Below are 24997 nucleotides of genomic sequence, written 5' to 3' on the forward strand. Positions count from 1 at the left end.
CTGATTTCTAATTAGAAAACTTGTTTTTTTTATTATTTTTAATTTTTTAATGTTTATTTATTTTTGAGAGACAGAGTGTGAGTGGGGGAGTAGCAGAGAGAGAGGGAAACACAGAATCCGAAGCAGGCTCCAGGCTCTGAGCTGTCAGCACAGAGCCCGATGCGGGGTTCGAACTCACGAACCGTGAGATCATAACCTGAGCTGAAGTCACACGCTTACCAACTGAGCCACCAGGCGCCCCAGAAAACTTGTTTTTTAGAGTGTGTTGAATATTATTGCTAAGAAAATTTTATTGTTTTCTAATTTATAGAGCTTGGCAATCCACGTGTGCCATGTAGATGCTGCCATCTGGCATAGCAGAAAGGAAAAGTGAGAGGAGGAACTGCATTCAGCAATTCTAATCTGACCGATGGAGCTTATTATACGAATACTTAATAGCATTGCAAATACCAACAACATTTTCTGTATACTTCTTCTTCTTAAGAAATAATTGCTTGAAAACACACTGAGAATTTTTACATGATTTATTTAATAATAAACCAATTAAAGATACAAAAACGTTTAGAGGCTTCCAAAATTTAAATTTTTGCTTAAATACAAATTCACTCTGTAATATGAAAACATAGAACAAGAGACCTCTAAACATGATTTTTTTCATCTACAAAAGTTTCTCCTTTGCTGTACTAGAAAATTTGCAGAAAACAATTTTTCTTGTGAAATTAAATGTACATTATTTACAGTTGAAAAGTAATCTAAAAACTATTTCATTTCCGAGACTCAGATATATATGTATATTATCTTTGTACGCAACCCCCCCAACTCCCAATAAAAAAATGATCCAAAATATAAAGCAATTATGCTTTTATAGCAACTGACTACTCAGCCAGATGAGCCCAAGGTGTGGTTGCTTTCTGGGCCCTTAAGAAAGAGCCTTGACTCTTTCAGAATGGCAGTACATCATTTAGCACTCAGCAATGTAAGTTTACTGATGGGCCACGGTACACAGTGGCCTAAAAAGTTAATGAACACAGTATTTAGGAAGAATTCAGATTCATAGCAGATCTTACAGATAACAGAAGAATGAATTTTGTAGGTTGTAGGGCCAGTTATTTTTCTGCAATATGTTAGCCATATTTACATTAAGAAATAAGCTGATAATGTTTTAGTTGATATAACTTTAAAATATAGGAGCTAGAATCATTAAATTTAGAACCAGAAAGGAGCCTGAAGATCATCTCATCTAATCCAACATATCCCTTCCTTTTATGGGAGAACTGAGGCCCCAAAAGATCCAGTGGCTTTGCCCCACATCACACAACTAATTAGCAGAAAAGCCACTCTTAGGCTGACGCTTTTATACTATCCTGCTTCTGAAACAGGTTCAGCCGTATCATGGGCAACTTTCAATTTTTAATGTTGTTTTCTACATCTTCATAGTTCCTTATACAGTGCAACCAACTAAAGTCAATCTAACTGAAATCATAATTTTAACAAAGTATAAAATAGGTGTCTTGCATTTGAAAGGGTCAAGACTTTAAGTTACGCAAATGGAATGAAAATGGTTCCTATATAAATCTCCTGTTGCCTTGTATTTAAGTACTGTATTTACAAAAGAATCAGAAAAACTAATACCATGTAAAATTAAAAAAGAAACTTAAAAAATGCTTATGGTATAGCAACTGAAAAAAATCTGAAAAGGATGTCTTCATAGTATAAAATGCCTGTTCCTTCACAATTGAATTCTGAAACATTTGCACAACAAAGAGAAACACTTGGGTACCTTCCCTCATCTAACAAAGTCAAAATTAACTCTAAATTAATATTTTTAACAATTAACTACAAAATTAGGAACATCTGTAGAATTTATCTTAGAATCAGTCTGAATACAACTGGAAATGTTCAATTAAAAAACAATCATCCATAATTCCTTTGGTATATTAATTAAAAAGAGTTGGGTTCCAGCAATTCATTTTGTTTCACAGCTACCTGAGAGGCAAATCCATTGGAATTGGATACCACCATCACATAAGGCTGTGGCTGTTGCTCAGTCTTCTCAATGTCTTCTTTCAAATGATCTTCAACTTCCTTTTTCTCTACTTCCTGTATAAGAGTTTTTGTTTCTTGAGCTTTGATAACCGAAGTGATTACAGTGCCAGGTGGGTGAGCAACAAGTTGTGAACTTCGAGGAGAAAAGGTCACCACAGGAGTAGTAGCACTGAAGGACGGAGATGAAGCCATACTGACGGTTCCGTTGCAAATGGATTGAACATTGCTAGTAAGTACCTGCTGTACATGGGCAGGGCTCAAGACAATCGAAGGAGGGGAGCCTGGCTTCTGTGACTGCAGCATGACATTTTCTTTCAGTACTGTCATGGGCTGTGAGGATGGAATGGCTTGTAAAATAAATTTCTGAGATCCAGCACCTGATGATGGATCTGTGCTGGCTATCACTGTTGTGATTGGCACTGTCTGGAGTGTTACTGTATGCAAATGCTGATTCCCAGGAGACACAACCACTGGAACTTGGGTTGGAGCCTGTATAGTCCTATTGAGATTATGAAATAAAAGAAAATCAGCATATTCTACACAACTGAAAACTTTTTTAACATTTGAAGTCATTTTGACAAAATAGGAGTTATACATTTCAAATGCTACTCCCTGTATTTTCAACACAACATAAACATCATACCAGACCCTGTATTATAATGGAATGTCCAACACAAAACTCTCAGGCCATTAACTATGATACCATCTGCTGTACAAAGTGCCACATTAACACAAATGGGGAAGCAATTTTGTTGGGGAAGGAGGAGGATATCAAAATGCTTGGCAAAGAAGTTATTATGAACTGCCTGAAAGAAAATTAGAAATTTTTTTTTTTTTTAAGTTTATTTTTGGAGAGAGCAAGCAAGAGCACAAGCATGAGCAGGGGAGGGGCAGAGACAGAGGGAGACAGAGAATCCCAAGCAGGCTCCATACTGCTAGTGCAGAGCCACATGCAGGACTCGTACTCAAACCATGAGATCATGACCTGAGCTGAAGTCAAGAATCAGATGCTTAACCAACTGAGCCACCCAAGCACCCCAAGAAAATTAGGTATTTTCAAACAAATGTATTAGATTCACTCTCATTATTTTTAACACTTGAGGGATAATATCATCCACATGTTCATCCACAATTACCAGATTTCATATGATTGTAATTGTTTTCAACCTGTTTCTCTATATATAGAGGGAAAATGCTCAATTAAAAAAAAAAAACTCAGTCTTAAATGTATATTGAACAGAACTATAAGAAGAAATTTAATAGTTCACAGTTCATATTGTATTACATAAAACAAGTCATGAATATAATGAACTCATGGGGGTTCTTTAGGTTGGCATTGAGAGCAAACAATAAGGGCAAGCTTTGGCAAAAATAAATGGAAGCATGTTTCAGCAGTTTTCTCAGCTCAAATAATCTTTAACATAAAATCCTTTAATGTACATCAAGCTTACATAAGGTTGTTAATGACATTGTGAGTCAATCCAATTTTAAAAGTTCACTGGTGTGAAAATTATTGTTATGGCCTTTGTTAATATAAAACAAGCACAGCTGAAAACACTCAGCATCTGATCTCAACTGTTTCCTCTTAATTCTATGAAGCTATTATACAGAAGATAGATGACTGCTACTTCAAATGGTCAACAGCTAGGCTGGTGCCCATCACCCAAATGTTAATCATTGCACACAGATTATTATAGGCAAATTTTATATGTTACAGTTATGTGGCTTGTTACATATGTGAGAAATAAAATTCTGGAGAAAACAAATGGGTTAGCTAGGTAGACATAGGAAAAGAAAACTCAGTGCAGCTTAAGAGAAGTTCAAAGCAAGTGGAATGACACAGGATGACTAGATCCTACCCACTGTGGTAGGATTCTGATTTCCGAGTTCAGATTCCAACCAAGCCGCCTCTGTGACAATCAGCCTAGAGCAGGATGTTAGCAGCTCTTTTGAAGGATGGAGTTAGAAGAGAATATGAGCCGGGTAATGAAGATTTAATAGGTGGACAGGCTATGACTAGAAATAAAGGCCAGATATACTGATAATATTGGCAGGCAAGAAAAGAGTTGGAAGGATACAGAATAACTTTGGGATCCAGGCAGCTTTTCCAAAATACACTGTTCTTCCTTCTTCCCCTTGCCTACCTGAATCAGGGTATCTTGGGTGGGTATCTTGGAGCCTGGGTATGTTAACTGACCCTATAGCCAGATATCATTTCTTAAATTAAGGGCTCCCCATGACAAGAGTTCATGGCCATGTACATGTAAATAAGACAGTACATGGCATATAGTAAGCACACAGATAGTATCTATAAATATGTACAGCCTTGCCACCCTGTAAGTTCTATTATCCCCATTTTACATATAAAAAATTAATGCACAAAGAGAGTGAACAGCTTGCATAAGGTGACCAGCTATATAAGAAAAGAGGCCAACTGCTGCAAGACCTTTGTGCTTGCCCGTTACAACACACTGCCACTTCTTCAGTCCCAAATAAATTCAGCTAAAGATGAATACTGTCTTTTCTATCTTTAAACTGTGGGCAGTTACACACCTTTAATACACAACTCCTTTTTCCTCTTTTCCTCATTCAGGTGTGGCACAAGCAATAACGTACTTGGAAATTTTCCATATTGCTAACCAGGGCTACCACCAGACTTTCAATGCTTTTGTTCAAACTAGAAAAAGACATCCTTTTCTCCAAACACCTGACTGTCCTCTGCCGGAAAATATATATACTCATTTATATATATATATAATGTAAATATACTGGCTTATTTGAACAAATTCTAAAATAAGTGATTTTCACTAATACAAAAATTCAGAGATTAAAGGTAAAATATCATGCAGCCTTTTCCCAACCACAGAAAATTTTAATTATTTTTTTCTTAGTTAATGATTAAACTGTCAGTTGTGTCTGGTTATATTATATAACAAAGGTTATGTTACAGTTAACTACTTTATAAAATTTCCTACACTGCTTGTAACCACTGGTATATACTGGTAATTTAAAATTCCTCAAACTTTCTGAGACTAAGAAAGGTATACAATGTAACATTTAGTTCTTATTGCATATCTACTTAGATGTCAAGGAAATGTCATTTAACTGTTATGATCACCTGTAACACCATTAACTGTTAAGATCACCTTTATTTTAGAGATGAGGAAACAGACTCAGAATAGTTAATTAATCCAATTCAATGTCACATCTAATAATTGACAAGGTTGAAGGGCTGGAAAGTTACGCCTATAGTCTTCCTACTCCATTACTTTGCTTTTAAGATAATTTGCACATTATACATTTTTTGAGGCTAAGTGATTTAAAAGACCCTAAGACAAACTACTGGTGCTTGAATAAATATTACAGAGAAAAAAATTATGTTAGGTTGGTATGTGGATTTGCAAATTTATCAAGGGACAATTTCAGGAAAATATTTTACCAGAGGTTTACTTTTGTTGTAGCTTCTTTAAATAACATGAAGCCAGAGTCAAAATTAAAGCACATATAAAATTAAAGCAGAGTAAAAACTGAGCACATATACCATAAATCATTTAGAAAAGCTTAATAGATTTCAACAGACATACATGAAATTATGTGAGATAAAAAGATATGAGCAAAGGAAAAACTGAGAAAAGAAAAAACATGTTGTTACTTCATTGTAAATGAATGGTAATTCATGAGAATCATGTGACTCAACAGGCAGGGTGGCAAATCATGAGCTCACTGCTTTGGACTAAACTTCTTCATTAAAACACTGTCTTCACCACTTACTAGATGTGACCAGGTTCCTTGGCCTCTCCTGGCCTTGGCTTCCTCATCTGTAAAATAGGAATAATACTACCTATATCTCATTGATAAGTTAGGATATTAGACATTAATATATGGAAAGCGTATAAAATACAGAGAGTGCTTTGAAAATGTCAGTTCTTGGGGCGCCTGGGTGGCGCAGTCGGTTAAGCGTCCGACTTCAGCCAGGTCACGATCTTGCGGTCCGTGAGTTCGAGCCCCGCGTCGGGCTCTGGGCTGATGGCTCAGAGCCTGGAGCCTGTTTCCGATTCTGTGTCTCCCTCTCTCTCTGCCCCTCCCCCGTTCATGCTCTGTCTCTCTCTGTCCCAAAAAAATAAATAAACGTTGAAAAAAAAAAAAAAATGTCAGTTCTTATTGATATATTCACTGAATATTCTAAGTCCTATAAATTTTTTTTTAATGTTTATTTTCATTTTTGAGAGAGAGACAGAGCATGAGTGGGGGAGGGGCAGAGAGAAAGGGAGACACAGAATCTGAAGCAGGCTCCAGGCTCTGAGCTGTCAGCACAGAGCCTGATGTGGGGCTCGAACTCACTAACCGTGATATCGTGACCTGAGCTGAAGTTGGACGCTTAACCGACTGAGCCACCCAGATGCCCCCCCCTTTTTATTTAATTTTTAATAATTTTAAGTCCTATATATTCCATTTTCTCTTAGCTACAGATCTTTAAGTGGTCTTTGTTTTTATTAATAAGTAGTTATAAAATTAAGAAAAATGTAGCCAAATTACTGCTATTTTACTTAGGAGTAATAATACGACAGTTATTTAGGAAAACCTCTCTATTCTTAAGAACTGTATGTTGAAATGTTTAGAAATAAAATGTCATAATGATGTCCACTTACTTGACAAATAACCAAGCATGAAAAAGGGTAGAAATAGAGAGAAAACAAATAAAGCAAAATGCTATCAACTGTGAATCCAGGTGGATTTAAATATGTGAATATGTGGATTTAAACTGTGAATCCAGGTGTTCATTGTACTATTTCAGCCTGTTAATATTGTGAAATTTTTCATGATGAAAAGTTCAGGTAATTATAAAAAATACAAATAAAAAATAAAGAAATCACTAAATAAGGAAATAATCTAATGAAAAATGATTCTAATAATGCATTAAAATTTCAGAGTAATATGTACAATTTGCTTGAAATTTACTTAACACCTTTTCTTTCTTTCTATATAATGGAAAAGAACAATAGCAAAACCGGAGTAATTATATTCATTATTCATTAACTTTGGCCTTAACATATCCAGTAATTTCAGGGAATAAAATGCATTCCATTAGAGGCTTAACTGCTTTAAAATAAGTAGGATTTTTGAGAGATACAAATAAAAGATACAACCAAATGTGGGAACAATTTTTTTTAAAGTCAAAGGAATGATTAAGAATGTGTGTATATGTATAAAAAAAGAAAGTGTGTATATATATACATATAAATAGAAAATGATTTATTCAATAAGGAAGTATGTTTTAAACTCTGAAAAGTTAAAGTTTTTAATTTCTTCATTATATAAGCAGTACACTTAGAGAACTCATTATTCCGAGAGGAGATAAGAATGAATATATACACTATTTCAAAATAAAATCTATAAATCTGAAGGGGTGTTATGTGATAGAGACTATGTTAAGCAGGACAATGAATAAAATGTGGCTCCTGCAGGGTTACATGTATAGGAGGAGACGAGCATTAAAGTCAACTGAAACACTTGGTTCAAGTCCCAGATTGAGCTGCACTGCACACAAGCAGTCAGCTTTAACTGTGGAAGGCAAGGAAGGAATCATGAGCAGAGAAGTGAGAGCTGGTAGCGGAGCTCCAGAGATTTAACTGCAGTCTGTGTGCAACATGAATCTAACAAAAGTTGCAAGAAAGTAGCATAGCAAAGCTGTGACTAGTAGTCTTATATAACAGGTTGGACTCCAGAGAAAAAACACTGGAGGCAGGAAGCAGGCAGGGAGTCCACAGAACAATCAGGGACCTTAGAAATGAAAATTCGGAAAAGTACACCAAAAGACAGTTTGCAAATCATGGATAAGGAGTGTAATTATAGCATTTTAATATCTAGCACTGAGTATTCAGAAATTGACATTCAGAGTAATAAAGTATCCAATACAGTATCACAGTTTCATATCCATCAGAGCTAGACTTCTGTGGACTTTTTTTATTGCAAGGTGGGGGGATTTGTTTTTATTCTCAAGGTGTAAAAAAAAGATGCTAAAAAATAACTGAATCACTCCACGAAGGGGGTCCTAGTGATTAGCTTATGACTATTGGATGTTTCCTATTAACACGAATACACACAATGATAAGACTACAGAGCCTAGAAACCAATGGGAGGAATCACGTACTTCCAACTAGATACTCAGTTATCACACAAAACCAATAGGACATAGAGGAAAATAAAACATTAAAAAGAAAATAGATAAATAAGTACTCCTTTAATAACAGTGAAAGAATGATCCTTCCTGTCCAATTAAAATGGGACAAATGTAACCTTTCTACTCCTTGCAAGTCAATTTTCACAATGCCACAAGTTTAAATGGACCATACAAGGAAGACTAAAACATCTAACTCTGTCTTGATTCTGGGTAATGCTTCTTACCTCAAGATCAACTGAACAAAAATCCAGCATTTATATTCAGGAATATACAAATGTTAAGACTGAAGTCAGCTAATAAAAATAATCAAAGAATCATTTTTATTGTATTTGGACGGGCTCCTGTATTTTATTGTAATTCACATTCTGGAAATTCATGACGGTAGAAAAAGAGAATGTTACAAATGTCCATCTAATTTTCTGCCTTTCCTCTTTTTCCCCATTATACATCAATGAGACCAGTCCCAAATGCTGCAAAAGACCAGTTTAAAGCAGACAGGGTTTTCTTGATCAATTTGTTGTTTCATCTTTCCCAGGGTTATGAGATAAATTTGATTTTATTGCTATAAAACTATTTTTCCAACTTTTGCTACTCTAAAAGCCCAAAAAATTAGATTCTTGGCCTCTTTGAACTTTAAAACTGCTCCGTGATAAGATCTTCTCAAGGAGTAATGTTGTTTCTTCGAACTCACTATATTCCAGAAGGTCATGATTGTCAATTTATGTTAAATTTTTACAGCTTCTGACTTTGAAAGGAAGGTCTGAAACCATTCTCTGGAGTTTCTAATATGTGGATTGCTTCTTGTATGGATCAATCCAATCGTACAAAGGTACAGTAGACTAGACTTAATAGAATAACATCAAGTAATGTCAAAGTTTAAAAACAAGGAATCACTGATAGAATCAGGATTGATGTCATCTGCTGCTGAAAACAATCTGTTGAATAAGATTTCTAGCTTGAAGTCAATACAATTTTTATTCTCACTTCTGAATCCTAACGTATTTAACTAATAATGGCTCTCTGGTCAGAAACATCACATAATGAAATGCATCAATAACTTTATAGTTTTCTCACCTAATACTCTGAACGGAAGAATTTAATGTTTCATCCTGCATGCTACTGGTTACGGTTGCTTCTCCTTCTGGGACAGCTTGTACTGGCTGTACTACATGAATAGTCCGGAAGAGCTGGGTAGGATATGGAGACTGTGCAGGCTGCACTGTCCTCAGAACTTCTGATGGCTGTGCAGCTTCTGCAGGATCTTTGGGTTTTGTAGCTTTAGAATTTCCCGGCTTTAGAACTGTAGTGGCTCCTCCTTTTATCCCAGGACTTGAGGATACTCTCGATCTGCTTGCTTGGCTCCTACTTGAAGTAGTTGTTGAAGACAGTGATGGATCTGAAGACTCTATGCTGGAACCTGGATCCTCATCATCTATATAAATAAGATCTTTTGGCATTTCCTTGAACTGATACACCAAGCGCTGACCTTCTACTTTTGCCAGAATACCCCTTTGGTAATAGTACCTATTCAAAGCAGACAATTTTATCAATATTTTATTCAATTAAACATAAATTAAAATGATATTCAACAACATTAAAAATTCCCTAATAACAGAAGTCTCAAGTTGGAAACAAGTGGGAGAAGAATTTCAAAATGAAGGGTAGTTACTTTATATAAGAAAGTATAATTAAGCATACTGTTTTCTTTAAAAAAAATTCTTTTTAATGTTTTTATATTTGAGAGAGAGAGCACAAGTAGGGGAGGGGAAGAGAGACAGAGACAGAATCTAAAGCAGGCTCCAGGTTCCAAGCTGCCAGCACAGAGCCTGATGCAGGACTCAAACCCACGAACCATGAGATCATGACCTGAGCCAAAGTCTGACACTTAACCAACTGAGCTACCCAGGGGCCCCTTCTCTCTCTTTTTTTTTTTTTTAGTGTTTATTTATTTTTGAGAGAGAGACATAAAGAGAGAACACAAGCAGGCAGGGGAAGAGAGAGAGGGAGGCTCTCTGGAACCTGGAAGTAGGCTCCAGGTTCCAAGCCGTCGGCACAGTGTCCAACATGGGGCTTGAACTCATGAAATAGCGAGGTCATGACCTGAGCCAATGTTGGACGCCCTGCTGACTGAGCTACCCAGGTGCCCCAAACACATTCTTTTCTAAATATATATAAAACACACATACTTACATAGAAAAACCCTTATTGCCAACTAAACCTAAAACCAGTTCTGATGAGGAGATTGTTGATAAAGTATATGGATTATACAGTGAACTATCTAGTTCACTTTTTTTCATCTCCCCTTCTTCCAACTTGCCGGAATACTCAAATCTACTACAAACCTCAAGAATTTAGGGGCTTTGTGTGGCTCAGTTGGCTAAGTGTCTGACTTTTGGTTTCAGTAAAGGTCATGATCTCATGGTTCACAGGCTGGAGCCCTGCGTTGGGCTCTGTACTGCCTTGTGGAGCCTGCTTGGGATTCCGTCTCCATCTCAGAGAGCAGGAATTAGAGCAGGGAAGGAGCACAGAGGGAGACAGAGGACCCAAAGTGAGCTCTGTGCTGACAGCAGACAGCCCATAGTGGGGCTTGAACCCATGAACCCTGAGATCATGACATGAGCCAAAGTCTGACACTTAACCAACCGAGACACCCAGGCACCACGATGATTGCTACTTCTGGTAAATCTTTCTCAAATAGATGTGTATCTTGAGAGAGAGACAGCACAGAAAAAACAAACTAATAGTGAGCTTAAGAATAAAATGATACCCTAGTTCAAAATTTCACAGTATCTAACATTATTCTTGAAGCATTTATTCAGGTATATAGATCATATCTGAGATTTACATTTAAAATCTTGGGGCGCCTGGGTGGCTCACTCAGTTAAGTATCTAACTTTGGCTCAGGTCATGATCTCAAAGTTTGTGGGTTTAAGCCCCACATCCAGCTCTGTGCTGACACTCAGAGCCTGGAGCCTGTTTCGGATTCTGTGTTTCCCTCTCTCTCTACCCTCCCCCACTTACACTCTGTCTCTCTCTCAAATAAACGTTAAAAAAAAAATTAAAGAAAATAAATAAAAATGCACCCTCTTATTAAGTACCTGCATTACCACTATTTGTTAACTTTGTGCTGAATTCAAGTTTAATGGCTCCAAACATATGACTCCTGTGGTCAATTTAAATTTCTGTTGATGGTTTGCATTTTTTAGTCCCTTTATAAGGAAACTGTCTGTTATTTGCATGAAAAAATTTTTTTGAAGGAAAACATTTTCCTAGATTGGAGTCAGATTTCAATTTAAATACATACTGATTTTTTTTTTTTTTTTGAGAGAGAGAGAGACAGAGAGGGAGGGAAGGAGGGAGGGAGGGAGGGAGGGAGGGAGGGAGGGAGGGAGGGAGAGAATGAATGTATGCATAAGGGGAGGGGCAGAGAGAGGGAGACAGAGAATCCCAAGCAGGTTTGAGGTTCCGCACTGTCAGCACAGAGCCTGACCTGGGCCTCAAACTCAGGAACTGTGAGATCACGACCTGAGCTGAAACCACAAGTCAGATGCTTAAGCAACTGAACCACCCAGGCACCCCTAAATACATACTGATTTCTGTAAGTTGTGTGGTTTTAGTAATTCAATAATAAAATTCACCATTTTTGTAATCCTCTAACTTTTTAGAAGTTACCTACTTTGTAGTATTTAGGAAATAGTATTCTTAACACAACAAACTACAAAAGCTTCATGTACCTGAGAGCTCTTCCCATGGTCTCGTAATTCATGTCAGGTTTGTTTTTGTGCTTTCCCCACAACCTGGATACTGCTTTGGAATCTACCAGTTTAAAAATGCCTTTTTCTCGCTGGGTCCATTTGATATATTTAGGACAAGTAGCTTTGTCCTGGAGCAGTGCCAGTAAAAACTCCCAAAGATAAATTGTGTTTCCTGAAACAAAAGCAATTTCTGTTGAACTGATTACAATTTCATTTGAAAGAGCAAAATTAAACACAACTAAAAGTCTTATGTAAGATGTCTGGACAGAGCAATCTTGGCAATTAGATTTCTGATAACTTAGGGAGAAAAAAAAACACTTTGAGAGGAATTTTTTCTTACCTCTTTAAGAACCATTACCTAAGAAAAACAGTGAAAAAGAGTTGTACAAAACATTCAATAGTTGTTCTTTTTATATCAAATGGACTGACCTTAATTTTTTTCATATTTGGGCAGCAGTTATGAAAATATGAGAACTTCAAAACAGTATTATAAAGTGTCTATGAACTGAAAGGCTAACCTGGCTGAACTCTCCCAAGAGACTCATTATTAAATGAAAGGACACACAGGTACATAAAAAAATCTCTTGAATGGAAAAGTGCCAACTGTACTTTATAAGCATGTGGTAGCAATAAGATCCATTTCAATAAGTCAAGAGAGCTGGTAGTTTTTCCTTACAAAATGCAGATATTTTAAAGCAATCTGTTACTTGACCTATAAGTATTACAAGGAAATTATAGTACTTACCCTTACCATCTTTATTTTTCTTCTTCACAGATATGTTCGGCGTAGTGGCTGGGGAATCTGGTCGTGGAGGTTTTGTTTTTCTCCCTGAAAACAGAACAGCTCTGTGTAAGTATTTGCCCTCAAAAGTGAAAGAGAATGAACAATTTAGCTGTTTATAAATGCTATTTGGTCATTTATCTTAAATTTTAATGCTTTATACATGGATCACACATAATGGTCTCCTAAATGCTATTTACTCAAAAGGAAAATAACTTCAGTGAAATTTTATCATTAGCATAGGTTAGAGCACAAACACTTTATGTATATATCAGCTCATTTATAAAAATGAGGTTAAGTTTAAAACATTATATCTTGTCTTCGAGGGAACAAAACTGACTGCTTTCTTAAAATTTGGGGGAACATTCTTGACATTGATAAGACTGGGGCTCAAAAAATAAGCCATACAAGTTTGTCTGTTGGTTACATAAGCTTTTTATGGTAGGAGAAGTTGACTTTTAGCTTTTCTCACATCTGCATACACGTAATTCTCAAATACTAGAAAGGTCCCAAAACTTTAGAGATAGAAAAATATGTGAGGCAAAATTTTGGTGAACCACATAGTCTATTTTTATTTTCCTATGTATTTTTAATCATCTTATTTTTCTGTATTTCTTTTAATTCACACAAAACAGTTTTGCACATTATATAAATTATAGTTATGCTTCATTCAATCTCTAAACAAGTCCATTCCAACAGTGTTAAATGTAGTTTGTGCAACCTTAGTCTGGCTCAACCAACTATTCTAAAGCCTTGTTTGTGATCTTCTTTTGCCATTTCTCTAGGAACACAACTTGGTGGCAATGTTGCCTGAGATTTAGGTTGAGATGATCATGCTGTCTGAATAGACTACCATTCTATACATAAGAAACCAATGAAGATTAAGCATAAATGGACACCTTAGTTAGCATATTTTGTCCCAACATTCTTCAGGCTCTATCTGGTCTAGGTCACAAGGGTAAATTCCGGATTAGTGCAATGTAGAGCAAGAACTTAGAAGAACAGAATTCTAGAGATAAAGTCATTAGGTTAGTTAAGAACACATCCCCAAGCTGAATAGGAAAAACTTCTAAAGGTGCATAAGAGGATCAAAAACAGATCACTTTTGAGGAGGCTGGGTGGTTCAGTTGGTTAAGCATCCAACTCCCCTGCTCTCACAAAGTCACTCTTCAGGCCCCTCTCAATGCATAAATATAAAACCTAGTCAGCCAGGTATCGTGACTTCCATCACTGCAGGAATCTGCAGAGAACAATTCATGAGGCAGACACCTCTGGGTGACCACGTTAATGATAACAAATACTATAAGTGAAGATATTAGAAATATTAGTTAGCTCCTATCCCTCCTACCCTTTTATTTTATGCTTTCTATTTACATACCTTTTCTGATATCATTTTCTTCTTCCCACTGTTTTCACCACTAGTTTCAGTCAAGACAGAGACTGTTAGTAAACCTATCCAATACCCATCCTTTCCATTGGCTTCCTTACTATTCAAGATGGCAATGTGCACAGCTTCATGTGAGTTATACATTAGTTGGGTATAGAATTTTTGGTTGACAGTTATTTCTTCTTAATACTTTGAAGATAGCCAACACTCCCATCCTCTACTGGGAGCTTCTAAGCTGCCAATCTAAAAATCAATCCTCTTCAAGTTTCTCCTCTGGTTAGTTCGTTCTTTCTTCTTCCTCTTCTTCTTTTTTTGGGCGGGGTGAAGGGAGTGCTGTGTTTTGCATTTTTTTCTATAATGTATTTAGATCTGGACTTCTTTTAGTTATGCTACTCAGGATTCACCATGCTGGGATGTCACTTTGGAAAACTCTCAGTCATTACCTTTGAATACTGCCTCCTCTTGCTCTACATATTCTCTTTTTCTGGACCTTTGATCAAACATGTAGACCTTTTCATTCAATCCTCACATCTCTGACTCTCATGTTTTTTATTCTACATCAGATCTATATTGGAACTCATTAATGCTTTTAAACAGTGACTAATCTGCTGTTTAACCTATATATTATGTGTTCTACTTGGTTCCTTATGACATCAGTCTTCCACCATTAATTAGGATGTTAGTCTTTCACGTTAAAAATAGCTTTACAAAGTATAACAGATATACAATAAATTGCATATGCTTAAAGTCTATAAGTCGGTATCTTCCAACATGTTTTTACCTGTGAAATCATCACTATGTTCAAAACAGTGAGCATATCCTTCCCTCCCAAAAGTACTTTGTACCCCTCTGTAAGCCTTACATCTTACCTCTCCCACTCTGCCCAATCCAAAGGTAACCAACTACTCACATATTTTCTGTCATTATATATTAGTTTGCAGTTTGCACAATTTTATATAAATAGAAACATATATATTAAAAAATCTGGCTTCTTTCCAAATTGGCATAATTATGCTGAGATTCATCCATTTTTGTTGTATGTATCAATAGTATACTCTATTTTATTGCTGAGTGTTACTTCATTGTACAGGTATACCACAAATTTGTTTATTTAATCAGCAGTTGATAGACATTTGGGTTGTTTCAAGTTTGGAGCTATTATTGCAAAGAAAATTGCTAAGAACATTCATTCATGCATACGTTTTTCTATAAACATATGGCTTCATTTATTTTGGGTAAACACTCAGTAGAAGAATGGCTGGGTCACATGTTAAGCATGCATTAAATGTTTTAAGAAATTGCCAAACTGAAAAAAGAAAGACAGAAAGACAGAAAGAAAGGAAGGGAAAAAAGAAAGAGAAAAAGAGGAAACAAAGAGTGAGCCAAACAAACAAAAAAATTCTCTATGCAGTAAGGTGGGGTAATCATAGGGCTCACCCTCATTTGTTTCCTGTTTCTCAGAGATCACTTGCTTTTGTTGACTGATATCCACTTTTTAATAGCACTTTTTCATACATTTGTCTGTATTTTCAAGTTGTTTAAATAGGAAAGTAAATCCAGATTCTGGAGATTTTTTAATTAAAATTTTTTTCCAGCTTTATTGAGATATAATGACATATAATTGTGTATCTTTAAGATGTACAATGCAATGTTGTGATACACTTCTATGTTGTAAAATGATTACCACAGTAGGGTCAGTTAATATACCATCACCTCACATAATAATTACTTGGTTGTGGGGGTGTGAACATTTAAGATGTTAGCAACTTTCTCTATTAGCAACTTTTAAATATACAATACATATTGTACTGTTAACCAAAGTCACCACGCTGTACATTAGGTCCCCATACTCATTTTATACCTGGAAGCTTGTATCCTTCATTGACATCTCCCCATTTCCTCCTCCTAGCAACCATCGTTTTTCTCTCTGCTTCTAGGAGTTCGGCTATTTCAGATTCCACATGTGAGAGCACACAATATTTGTCTTTCTCTGACTTATTTCACTTAGCATAATACTCTCAAGGTCCACCTATGTTTTTTAATGTGCAATGAACATGGGAATGCAGGTATTGTTTTGATATCTTATTTTCATTTCTTTTGAATATATGTATCCAGGTGTAAGATTGCTAGGTCATATGGTTATTTGTAGTTTTAACATTTTGAGGAACCTCCGTGCTGTTTTCCATAGTGGCTGTACCAATTTACATTCCCACCAACAGTGCACAAGGGTTCCTTTTTCTCCACATCCCTGCCAACACTCATTATCTCTTGCCTTTTTGATGACAGTCACTGTGACAGGTGTGAGGTGACAGCTTATTGTGGTTTTGATTTGCAGTTTTCTGACAATTAGTGATGTTGAGCATCTTTTCACGTACCTGTTGGCCATCTGTATGTCTTCTTTAGTCTATTCAATGTCTATTCAAGGCCCTCTGACCATTTTTTAATCATTTTTTTTTTTTTTTTTGCTATTGAGTTGTAGGAGTTCTTTATGTGTTTCTGACTGAATATTAACCCCTTATCAGATATATGGCTTGCAAATATTTTCTCCAATTCTGTAGGCTGCCTTTCATTTTTTTGATGGTTTCTTTTGCTGTGAAGAAGCTTTTTAGTTTAATGTAGTCCCACTTACAATTTTTTCTTTTGTTGTCCCCAAATCATTGCCAAACCAGGTTCTGTCATTCCATGTTGTCTGGAAGAAGACATTCCACCCGGTATTTTTTAACAGTCTCATTCTTTGACTTTGTTTTTCATTCTTTTGCCTTAATAATTGCAGTCATAGTCACTGAAAGTTTGTATTTGATAATTCGACTGTCTTAAGTTCTTAGAGAAGTAATCCTAGACTCATTCTATGTCTTCTGCTTCTCATTCAGGAATTATCTTCCCTATGTATTCCTTAATACTGCAATGTGAGCTCACCTCAACTTTATTTGTTTTATTTGCTTTATCTGAGGAAATTCTGTGCAGCTCAGGTTAAATGTAGGACTTGCCAGAGCAGTTTTACAAGAGCTTTTGCCTGGTACCCCAAAGTTATTACCAGCCTGGGTACACTTTTATGTTAATTATGTTAAGTATGGCTGGGAATGCACAAGTGCCTTGGACATCAAGACTGACATAACGTCTCAGCCCTTCAGTGTCAGTTCATTCTTAGTGTTTCTATTTCCCTCTTCAGTTTTGGCTCTTGGATTTACCCTTACTTTTATGTGAAGTTAAGTTACTGGGTGGTTGGTGATTAACCAAGATATTAAACTCAAAATATTATACAAGCTGGAGTAGAATCAGAAGGCAATAAAATGGAAAGAGTGTCAGACTTTAGTATGCAGATATGGTCCTAAATTCGTGAAAAGTTAAAAACTCCCTTTAAAATTTAAATCTAATTAAAATCTAACATTTTCCTCTTCAATTACTTACCTGTTGATTTCCAATTCATTATTTTTCCCACAGGAATCTTATATTGGAATCTACGCTAATGATTTTTCTAACTATGTCCTTTGGAAGGAAGCTAACTTCCCTTACACCAACCTCTTTCTGAGTTTGGATAAAAGGGTTTAGATAAAAGGTTGAGGCTTTAATTTTTTATTGAATCTAATATGGAGATATACCTTTTATGTTTTGTACCCTCATTTTTTATTATGTGAGTTTTAATTGGTGTAGAAATATCCTTGAATAAACATTATGTTTAGATTCCACTTCAAGACTTGACTGTTTGCCCTAAACAAATTAACCACCCACCTTTCTTTCTCTTAGGTTGTTCTGGCGACGATGTTCCTGGTGAGTGTGCATAGGTCTCTTGAACCTGCTGAGTTTCCACCACTTCAGGAATCCCATCTAATGTGACGGATACATGGGTGATTGGGGCAACAACAATGTCATCTTCAGATGAACTAAATATATTATTATCTAATGGAAATAAAATAACTAATTATAATCAACTTTGTATTATCAAAATAATTTCATCACATAATTTCCTGTTTCTATGAAGATTAAAGTAGAAATAAAATCATGAAATCTAGTCTCTTTTTATTTCTTCTGTCCTAAATCAGACACTCTAAGTCAGACCAGGCTTGACAGGACTAATTCAATGCCTTCTCTGACTTCCTATCACCAGTCAATCTTGTTTCTCTTCTCCATTCTTCTCATTGCTGCTAAAGTTATTCTCTGAAACCCAAGTCTGGTTTGACCATATTATTCATTCTATAAAACTTTATATGCTGAAAATTAGAAGAAGAATAAAATTGACTTATTTTCCCATAGTTTACAGGGGAAAAAAGATAAGAAAACCCAAACTCCACAGCATGCCATGTGAAGCTTGTACAATTTGGATCAAACCTACTTTTCCAATCTCATCTCCTGCCTACCAAGAAGGCAGCTATACCAAAGCTATACTTCAGCTAAACCAAAGCATTTTTATCCAAACATTTCTCTCTTTTTTACAGGTCTGTGTCTCTGGCTCAACCCATTCTACCTTGAATGCCCTTCCCTATCCCCTCTAGCCACTAAAAGCTTATCTTTTATATCCCAGGTTAGAAAATTCCTGCCATAAAGCCTGTCTCTGATATTTCCAACCAGAGTCCTCTTTCCTTCCAGAACATGCTGCTATCCCTCCCATGGCCTTTATTTTTGGCTTTTACAGTTATTTACATAAATATCTTCAAAATTAATCTGTGAACTGGAGGAAAAAATAGTATCTGTTCATTCGTATATCACATTATTGCCTAATGCATTGTCATGCATACAGAAAATATTCAACATCTTAAACTGATTTAGTAATAATTGACTTAAATTAATAAATTAATGAGTTTGACTACTTTCTTGTCAGAAGAGCTCAAAGGAGAACATGGATTTAGAAATAGATGAATAGGGGCACCTGGGTGGAACAGTTGGTTAAGTGTCCAACTCTTGATTTAGGGTTCAGGTCATGATCTCATGGTTCAAGATCGAGAGAGGAAATCAAGCCCCGTGTCAGGCTCTGAGCTGACAGAGTGGGGTCTGCTTGGGATTCTCTTTTTCCCCTCTCTCTCTGCCCCTCCCCTGCTCACATGTGCACACACACTCTCTCTCTCAAAATAAATAAATAAAATTTTAAAAAACATTTAAAAGCAATCAATAATGTGGCAGTGAATTTTCTGCCATGAGGTGTTAGAAAATTTTTCAATGAATTTTTGCCTATTCACTAGTGAATACCTATAGAGATCATTAAATTATAATAGTCTGGGCCATAAATACCCTAATACTTCTACCAATGAGGTTAAGAGAATAAATTCTGCAAAATCTGCTGACGACTAAATACTTTTTTATTCCTGAAGATCTCACTCTCCAATTTTTTTTTTTTTTAAGTCTTGTTTACCTGAATACTTTAGTGAAGGTGTCTCAACTAATACTGTACCCTAAAATGTGCTTGGGACACAAAAAATATAAAAACCTAGTCTCTGGTCTCTTGGTATTTACCATCTCTAATAACAAGCAATGGCAAGAACAAGTTTTCAAAGTATATTCACATGAACAAACCAAACACATGAACACTCACTTATTCGTTTTTCATCCAACATAGGGCCAGGAGAATCCATATTGAGGAGCGCCTCAGCAGCCTCGATTGTTTCAATCGTCTCATCCCCATTATGACAGGAGGCTTCAACTACAATACATTTAAAGAAAACACAAGTTAGCTATAAGACATCTATTGCTCTAAAACACAAAGATGTCTTGAACCTGGATACATCACTTAATACTTCAGTTTATGTATACACTTTGTATCAACAAATAAAATCTGTACTGAATATGACTCTTAAGTATTTCTCTACTTCTTTTTCTTTAAAAAAAAAAAATCACACAAGGGGTGCCTGGTTGGTTCAGTTGGTAGATCATTAGACTCTTGATCTCAGGGTCGTGAGTTCAAGGCCCCATGTTGGGCTCAGAGATTATTTGAAAAAAATAAAAATTAAAAAACTATAAAATAGAAATAAAAAAACTATACAAGATATGGGGTTTTTATTACCAAACAAAAACCTTTTGCAAGATGCTGAGAGGTAAAGAATAAGCAAAACAGAGCTCACATCTGGAGGGAAAGCACTAGTTGTTTCTGTGATAATTCTTATTTCAAGAATAAATAAGATAGGCACGGACTTCAGTAGAAAGGGTCCAGGAATAATAGCCAGAAATCTCAGATGTGCCACTAAACTAGTATGTCACTGGGCAAGTCATTTTGTGCCCACAGATTTCATATTAGAACATGACTGAGTTGGTATTCGTAGGTCCCTTTCACCTCTACCACTGACTTCAATACTCTTAGTTAACTAACAGGAATGAACATGGGTCTGTTAATCTCCAACTCTTTTCCCATTCTTCTATGACTGAATTGCTACCATCTCTAAAAAGTTTTAGTCATAGTCACATTATTAGGATCTAACCACCCTTTGATAATTAGTATTCTGGCACCATTCTCCTCTAGTGTGTACTGTAGAACACTAATTCCCCGGCTGTGCATTTGACCTAGACCAAGTATTTGAATGTTCTTAAAAAACATTAATATGTAAATGAAAATTTAATCCAGGGACATGCTAGATACTTGACACATCTCTGAATCCCAGAAAGAAGTCCAAAATAGTTTCACAGTGAATTCCTGGATGGCTTTTAGTCACTTAGCTGTAGCATTAGCACCAAGAAAATACATAAAGAGCTATAAATGCCTTCTTTTCATGGATAAATTCAAGATTCTTGAATGTGATATTCATCATCCAACATCTCTTATACCTCCTCCTTGCTATATTCCCCCCCTCAATATCTGTGGGAAAAATCACACATCACTTTTAAGTTTGTATGTGTATGTATGTATGTGTGAATATATAATCATGACTTTCAGATTCAGGGTTGGATTGAGAGTATGTAACTTGATTAATAAAAGCCCTTTAATTTTACACAAGATTAAACAGTAAATATTAAACAGTAAATCTAAACACAGTACTTGAAGTAAAAGTTCTTTGTTCTCAAACGAATGAAAGTGATAACTTACACACTGTACTACTCTATTCCTATTCAATTCAGAGAAGCAACAAAATCATCCTCTTTTTTATTAATGCTATAAACAGATTTTTAAGAAACTGATACGTCTTTGAAATTTAGCTTAACTTTGCATTAGAATATTATATCACTTATTATCCTAAATATTTCTGAACCAGTTCATTGTATCTTTAGATCAAAGATCTTCAAGAACCTACAAAATTCTTAACTGACTCCAAGTGCCTAATTGGCAATATTGAATGCCTATCTCTCTTGAACAACTGTACTTGGAAATGTGGAAGATGCAATAGTATCAGACATGACCTTTTTCCTTGTCTACTGGTAACGGTACTCAGGTACTAAGAAAATAACAAACTGATTAATTTTGTGGTACAGAATAGACTGACTAGAGGCATATACACTTATAGGCAACATATATCCTTGTAAGTTAGGAAAGTTTTCTGAAGAGATGGCCCTAAGCTGAGTCATTTAAGACAGGATTTAAATATTTTGAGAGGAAAAGAGACAAATTAAAGCAAGAATAAAGTAGAAGCAAGGGCATTAGAATAAGTATTACACATTCAAAGAAAATGAGAGAACTAGTTAATGCCATTATAAAAGAAAATGTGCAACTGCTAAACACTGTTATAACAACAGCAGATTAGTTAACTTGCTTTTATACATTAATTTGATTGACTGCCTTCCCAAGGAGGAATGGGAATGGAAGGGAAAAACTGCTTGAAGAAGCAAAGAGCTGGGACAATTCCTGAAAGATGAATACAAAACAAAGAAGTTCAGGGTCATAAACTAGTCAGCTCCTCTCAATATAGGAAGAAACTCCTAACAAAGAATATTTTGTCTCATAAGATAATGGTTAACACTGGGAGTCCCCACAATCTGCCAAGCCAGAAGAGAAAATATGGAAGATGTATCTGCAGAATTCCAAATTTCAGCTAGTATCCTTTTTTTTTAAATTTTTTTTTCAACGTTTATTTATTTTTGGGACAGAGAGAGACAGAGCATGAACGGGGGAGGGGCAGAGAGAGAGGGAGACACAGAATCGGAAACAGGCTCCAGGCTCTGAGCCATCAGCCCAGAGCCTGACGCGGGGCTCGAACTCACGGACCGCGAGATCGTGACCTGGCTGAAGTCGGACGCTTAACCGACTGCGCCACCCAGGCGCCCCTCAGCTAGTATCCTTAAAACCAAATATCTATAGGTCACATGGAAGTCAAGGAACAAGAAGATAGCCAAAATAAAAAGAGGCAGGATTTTAAAATAGCTTTAAAAAGCTGTTTTCAAAGGCTTTAAATTTCCCAAGTGGTCACATTTCTGAATTACTACAAAAAGGATCCAAGAGAATCTGAATAGATTGTTGGCTAGTTTTTTAATTCTAAAAGTATATGTCCTTTTTACTTTCGGGTCAAGATGCACAAAACTTCATTAGGAGACTAATGATAGATAGAGACTATAGTCTTCATTAGGAAACTATTTCCCCTGATTGTAATGAAAAATAAATCAATTAAATTTTACTGCCATATTCTATAAATAGAAATGCTTAAAAGTCCAATTCCTCCGTAGTAGTTAAAATCAGAAAAGATAAATACCTCACAAACTCTAGCAAAGTGATTAAAAGCAGAGCACTGTAACACCTCTTATTAAAAACTTAAGTGTCAGGGCACCTGGGGGACTCAGTAGGTTGAGCGCCTGACTCTCGGTTTTGGCCCCAGGGATGTGGGCCACAGATCAAGCCCAGCATGAGGCTTTGTGCTGAGGTGTGGAGCCTGCTTAGGATTTGCTCTCTCTCTCCCTCTGCCCCTCTCCCGTGTGCTCCCCCCAAGTACTGTCATGCATGTGTGAAAAGCTCTCTCTCTAAAAACAAAACAAAACAAAACAAAACAAAACAAAACAAAGCAAAGCAAAGCAAAACAAAACAAAACACCTCAAGCCTTCTGAGGGCACCTGGCTGGCTCAGTCAGTAGAACACATGACTCTTCATCTCAGGGTTGTGAGGTTGAGCCCCATGTTAGGTACACAGATTACTTTAAAAAATAATAATAAATATAAAAATGTAAGCCTCCTATTTAAAATCTTGTAAATTTAAAGCTTAATAAAAAGCATATTATGGGTGCCTGGGTGACTCAGGCGTCCGACTCTTGATTTCAGCTCAGGTTATGATCTCAACAGTTAGTGAGTTCAAGCCCTCCCTCCCTTTACCCCTCCCCCCCATTCAGGGCGCTATGCTGACAGCCCAAAGCCTGCTTGGGATTCTCTCCCCCTCTTTCTCCGTGCCTCCCTTGCTTGGTTGCACTCTCTCTCTCTCAAAATAAATAAATTTAAAAGAAAAAAGAAAAGAAAAAGCATATTACTCCCTTTGTCAAGGCTTTGAAATTCTATGAATTGAGGAAAATGAACTACTAAAAGTAAATTTTTAAAAAATCCAGCAAATAAGGCACAAATAACTCCATAATTAATTACCATCTTCCAAATATTTATATAACTAGATATTTAATTACACAAACAAGTATAAAACAAGTTTGCTGGGTAGATGAAAATGATATAATTAGTTTGTATAATAATTTAATTGCCTATTAAGAAAAAAACAAGAAGAATTTCAAATCCTTTGTTAAGCTTTTTCTAATAAAAAAAATTAAAACATATACAAAATAGAGAAAGTCATATAACGAACCCATGTATCAAGAGCCCAGCTTCAATACTTAATAGCCAATCTTCCTTCACCCCTACCCCCCCAGCCTAAAACACACACACTGGATTATTTTATTTTATTCTTAAAAAATTTTTAATGTTTATTCATTTCTTGAGAGACAGAGAGCATGAGTGGGGAAGGGGCAGAGAGAGGGTGGGGGACACAGAATCCAAATCAAGCTCCAGGCTCTGAACTGACAGCAGAGTCTGACGCGGGGCTCGAACTCACAAACCGCGAGACCGTGACCTGAGCTGAAGTCAGATGCTTAACTGACTGAGCCACCCAGGCACCCCTATTTTATTTTATTCTTTTAAAGTAGGCTCCATGCCCAACGTGGGGCTTGAATTCACAACCCTGAGATTGATAGTTGCATGCTCTACCAACTGAGCCAGCCAGACACCCCTCACACTGGATTATTTTATTATTTTATTCTTTAATGTTTATTTTTGAGAGAGAGAGTGTGAGCAGGGGAGGGGCAGAGAGAGCAAGGCACAGAGGATCCAAAGCAGGCTCTGTGCTGACAGTAGCAAGCCTGATGTGGGGCTCAAACTCATGAACCATGTGTTCATGACCTGAGCTGAAGTCAGATGCTCAACCACTGAGCCACCCAGGCGCCCTTCACACTCGATTATTTTAAAGTGAAGCCCGGCCTATCGTTCAGTTGTAAATATGACAGTATATATCTCTAAAAGACAATACCATGATCATACCTTTTAAAAATTGTATTTTATTTTATTCTTTTTTAATTTTTTTTTTTTAACGTTTATTTATTTTTGAGACAGAGAGAGACACAGCATGAACGCGGGAGGGTCAGAGAGAGGGAGACACAGAATCTGAAACAGGCTCCAGGCTCTGAGCTGTCAGCACAGAGCCCAACGTGGGGCTCGAACTCACGGACCGCGAGATCATGACCTGAACCGAAGTCGGCCGACTGAGCCACCCAGGCGCCCCTAAAAATTGTATTTTAAATCAGTTATCCAGTTAATACTGAAATTTCTTTAATGCCTCAGTTTTCTAAGAAAATTTATTCAAATCAGGATCCAAACAAAGCTCATGCATTACATTTGGTGATACGTACCTCCTCCCTTTTTATTTTTCCTTTTTGCCATATATCTTTGAAGAAACAGAGTTATCTGTCTGTAGTTTC

General features: G+C 36.3%; 1 protein-coding gene across 5 annotated transcripts in view; it reads right to left on the bottom strand.

Annotated features, from left to right (window-relative positions):
• Positions 1-506: 506 nt before the first annotated feature.
• ELF1 (E74 like ETS transcription factor 1) overlaps positions 507-24997 on the bottom strand; it is a 111121-nt gene continuing 86630 nt past the window's right edge. For 3 of the 5 annotated variants that reach the window (XM_086711243.1, XM_025923574.2, XM_025923575.2), the window contains exons 4-9: positions 19675-19782; positions 17880-18047; positions 12728-12811; positions 11962-12154; positions 9302-9751; positions 507-2545 (exon numbers count right to left, since the gene is read on the bottom strand). In XM_086711243.1, the coding sequence (XP_086567369.1) occupies positions 1942-2545; positions 9302-9751; positions 11962-12154; positions 12728-12811; positions 17880-18047; positions 19675-19782 (1607 nt within the window). In that variant the 3' untranslated portion in view covers positions 507-1941. The remainder of the gene's footprint in view (positions 2546-9301; positions 9752-11961; positions 12155-12727; positions 12812-17879; positions 18048-19674; positions 19783-24997) is intronic. The other 2 variants (XM_025923576.2, XM_086711258.1) reach the window with 2 other exon arrangements.

The sequence above is a fragment of the Puma concolor genome, chromosome A1 (genome assembly GCF_028749965.1).
Source record: "Puma concolor isolate L17-30 chromosome A1, mPumCon1.1.hap2, whole genome shotgun sequence".
NCBI classification, from domain to species: Eukaryota; Metazoa; Chordata; class Mammalia; order Carnivora; family Felidae; genus Puma; species Puma concolor.